We start from the raw sequence: 4,161 nt of genomic DNA, 5'->3' as shown, positions 1-4,161 counted from the left end.
GAGCGTTTCCTTTCCCTATCTTGGGATAAATAACGTTTAGTGGCGGCTCTGTGTGTGTTTTTATTTTTAGGCTCGCCAGTTGATTTTTCGCAGGATGCGACAGACACAAGACTTAGGGTTTTAGGATGAAAAGGGCTTGGGTTGACTTTGGTCAAAGTTGACCAAAGTCAACATTTGGTCAACATTTAATTTTTGTTCTTTTTTTGGATGTAATGAACATTGCAATGGACTATAGATAGTTATTTGAATGGAAATTGGTGTTTATGAATGAAATGAATTGAATTGGGCCTTTGAATTGACATGGACCTTGAAGGTATTTCCTAGTAAATGGATTGTAATGGATTGAAATTGGCTTTGATTTGATCTTGAATGGACATGGCTGAAGTGAACCAAGAATGTGACTTTGGATGAAGATGAATGACTTGAATAAACTAATAACATGAAACAGCTTGATTTGCCTAGACAATGATGAACATGAACCAAAGATCCATGGACTAAGCATTGAAAATGTCATGAAATGGACTTGGATGGACTCCACGAGATGAAACCAATCAAATTAAAGGCTAGGCATTTGAAGTGTACAAATGAAGTGCCATGGGATATAAGCAGAGGATGGAAATTCATAGGACCAGAGACTAGGGCTATGACCAATGGCCTTAAGCATAAAAGGGTAGAACCAAACCAAAATTAACATGAGTAAACCCAATATAAGGGTTTATGAGGGACAATGACCAAGCAAGAATATCAAGCACACAATGGCTGATGAATTGGGTGAAATTTGGGTTTTGAAGACCATCTAGATGAAAAGTCAAGTTACAAGCTATCTTTAGATCCAATCTTTCTTGGTTATGATTATCTAAAGTATGCCAAGATCTTTGAATCAATCAAGATGCTTCACAAACCAATCCAAAGCTTCATGACCATATCCTCAAGCAATAAGGTTAGCATGCCTTGAGGACTGCTTGAAGATTCCTCATACCTCCATCATCAGGAGATTAGGGTTTTGAAGATCCCTAGGCTTTGGTGTAACTCCAAACCCTTCCTGTCAAATTGACACACAAGCCAAGCATTTGGAATCTATAATGATCCCTTAATGGAATGAATGATGCTTACGCATAAATTATTAATGTATGCAGATGATCCCCAAGTTGGATGGAGGTGGGAAAGAAATGGAGGGAAAATTTTAGGGTACTACAAATATTTTTACAAAACCTTTTGCATCAGAGTCGTTTTTCAATATTCGTCGGGAATTAGGCATTTTAGATATCTCAAGTCTTGCCTAATATATGTTGTTGCATGCAATATTTACATTTTTTAATCTTCTTTTGAAAATTTTAGTTCATATGAGTGCATCCTTCGTCTATCATCCTATGAGGTAATATTATTCTCAAATTAGTCTACTACCGAATCTGAATCCTGAGACCTTGCTTTGACTGACGATGATTGGATTGATCTTTGACCATCTAATATCTAACTTGTAGCGTAATGGGCCTGAGGATCATAGTCAATGCCTTTATCCCAAACTTTTTCCTAGATATTTCCACTCTTTTCGTCCACCAGGATGCTCCTTTTTGCCTAAGTCGCCTTTTCGGGTTTTCGACTTAGCGAGCTTTGTATTTGTTCCCTAACTTTTGCATGGACAATTCATTTTTTGGTCCATCGGAGCAGCCATTTTTGCCTAGATCAATCTTGTGAAGGTTAATCTAGCCGACTTTTATCCTTTCTTTTTAGGCATAATATTTTTTGACTATGTATGCATTCACTGGTGATGACAAGTCTTCCCCATCCATTATTGTGAGGATTAGAGACCCACTTGAGAAGGCCTTCTTGATGACGAAAGGTCCCTCATAGTTGGGAGTCCATTTGCCTCGCGGGTCTGAGTGAATAGTCGAATGCCTTTTGAGCACGAGTTCCCCTGCGCGGTACTCACGAGGAAGAACTTTCTTGTCAAAAGCTCTTTTGAGACGTCTTTGGTACAATTGATCGTGATAGACGTCCATCAAACGTTTCTCTTCGACCAGATTCAGCTGGTCATACCATTATTGAACCCATTCAGCTTCGTCAAGGTCGGCCTCCATGATGACTCTGAGTAAAGGGATCTCGACTTCAATTGGTAGGATGACCTCCATCCCATATACCAACGAGTATGGAGTTGCCCTAGTGGATGTGCGGACTGAGGTTCTATAACCATGTAGAGTGAAGGGTAATATCTCATGCCAATCCTTGTATGTCTTAACCATTTTCTGGATGATTCTCTTGATATTCTTATTAGCTACTTCTACGACGCCATTCATCTTGGGCCAGTATGGTGATGAGTTGTGGTGCTCGATCTTAAATTCTTCGCATAACTCCTTCATCATATTATTGTTAAGATTACTAGCATTGTCGGTGATACTCTTGCTAGGTATCCCATAGCGGCAGATTATCTCTTTCTTGATAAATCGGGTAACCACTTGTCAAGTGACGTTGGCATATAAAGCATCTTCGCCCATTTCGTGAAGTAATCGACGGCGACCAGGATGAATCGATGATCGTTGGAAGCTTTAAGCTCTATCATCCCAATCATATCAATACCCCACATAGAAAAAGGCCATGGAGAAGTCAAAACATTCAACGGAGTCGGTAGCACAAAGATCTTGTCACCATATATCTGACATTTGTGACATATTTTAACAAAGTTGTAACAATCAAACTCCATTGTCGTCCAGTAGTATCCAACCCGAAGGATCTTCTTGGCCATAGCATGACCTTTTGCATGTACACCCTCGCAACCTTCATGTATGGATTTTATTATCATACTAGCTTCGTGTCTATCCACGCATATGAGCAGTACAGAATCATAATTTCGCTTGTATAACACATCACCGTTTAGGAAGAACTTGGAAGAGAGCCTTCTCATGGCCTTCTTATCGGTAATGAATATACCCTCGGGATATTGTCGTTTCTCCAAAAATGTCTTTATGTCATAGAACCAGGGCTTATCATTAGGGTCTGCCTCGATTGCTAGATAATGGGTTGGTTCATCTAGGTGGTCAATATGGATGGATAGTGCCTCATTCTTCCATTTGACTTTGAACATAGATGCCAACGTGGCTAGAGCATCTGCTAACTAATTTTCTTCCCTTGGAATATGATGAAAAGAGATTTCATCAAAGTAGGGTACCAGTTTTCTGATATGCTCCTTGTAAGGTATCAATTTGCTATCCTGAGTCTCCCAATCACCTTTTACTTGACTTATTACCAGAGTTAAATCATCGTATACCTCAAGAATCTTGATCCTTAAGTCGATGGCCACCTCTAAACCGTAGATACATGCTTCATATTCTGCCATATTGTTGGTGTCGTCAAAACATAACCTAGCGGTAAATGGAAGGTGGAAACCAGTCGGAGAAGTGATAACAACACATATGCCATGTCCTCGAGCATTGGAAGCACCGTCGAACATGAGCGTCCATCGCGATCCTGGTTCGGGATCTTCCTTGGGACTTATCTTGAAACCTAGCATAGTGAAGTCTCTGATAAACATAATGTCTTCGTCTGGAAAGTCAAACCTCAACGACTGATAACCCTCGACATGTGGGTGAGCGAGGTAGTCAGATAGAACACTCCCCTTTATTGACTTCTGGGTCACATACTGAATATCATACTCGATCAACAACATTTTCCACCGGGTAATTCTACCATTAACAACAATCTTTTCAAAGATATATTTTATCGGATCCATTTTGGATATCAATAAAGTGGTATGGCAAATCATATATTGTCTCAGGCGTCAAGCAACCCAAGTCAAAGCACAACAAGTCTTCTCTAAAAGTGAGTATCTGGTCTCACAATCAGTGAATTTCTTACCGAGATAGTAAATATCATGCTCCTTCTTGCCTGTGTCGTCATGTTGACCAAAAATGCAACCCATAGATTTATCAAGTACTATGAGGTACATAATGAGAGGCCTACCAGCAACCGGTGGTATTATGATTGATGGTTCTTGCAAGTACGATTTTATTTTATCGAATGTCGCTTGGTAATCGTTGTTCCACACAATCGATTGATTCTTTCTCAATAACTTGAATATCGGTTCGCAGGTAGTCGTTAAGTGTGATATGAATCTGGAGATGTAATTGAGTCGGTCAAGAAAACCTTAAACTTCTTTTTCTGTTCGGG

At 39.8% G+C, this 4,161-nt stretch overlaps 1 protein-coding gene across 1 annotated transcript; it reads right to left on the bottom strand.

Annotated features, from left to right (window-relative positions):
- Nucleotides 1-3,109: 3,109 nt before the first annotated feature.
- LOC127130730 (uncharacterized) lies at nucleotides 3,110-3,724 on the bottom strand. Its single transcript, XM_051059697.1, has one exon. The coding sequence runs from the start codon at nucleotides 3,722-3,724 to the stop codon at nucleotides 3,110-3,112; it is 615 nt and encodes a 204-aa protein (XP_050915654.1).
- Between the last annotated feature and the right edge of the window lie 437 nt (nucleotides 3,725-4,161).

The sequence above is a fragment of the Lathyrus oleraceus genome, chromosome 3 (genome assembly GCF_024323335.1).
Source record: "Lathyrus oleraceus cultivar Zhongwan6 chromosome 3, CAAS_Psat_ZW6_1.0, whole genome shotgun sequence".
Lineage (NCBI taxonomy): Eukaryota > Viridiplantae > Streptophyta > Magnoliopsida > Fabales > Fabaceae > Lathyrus > Lathyrus oleraceus.
The sequence above is the reverse complement of the archived record's forward strand: the minus strand, read 5'-3'. Positions and strand labels throughout refer to the sequence as shown.

Bases quoted from the DNA above. Each gene is read 5' to 3' on its own strand.
- LOC127130730 (XM_051059697.1), bottom strand. From the start codon at position 3,724: ATGGATCCGATAAAATATATCTTTGAAAAGATTGTTGTTAATGGTAGA.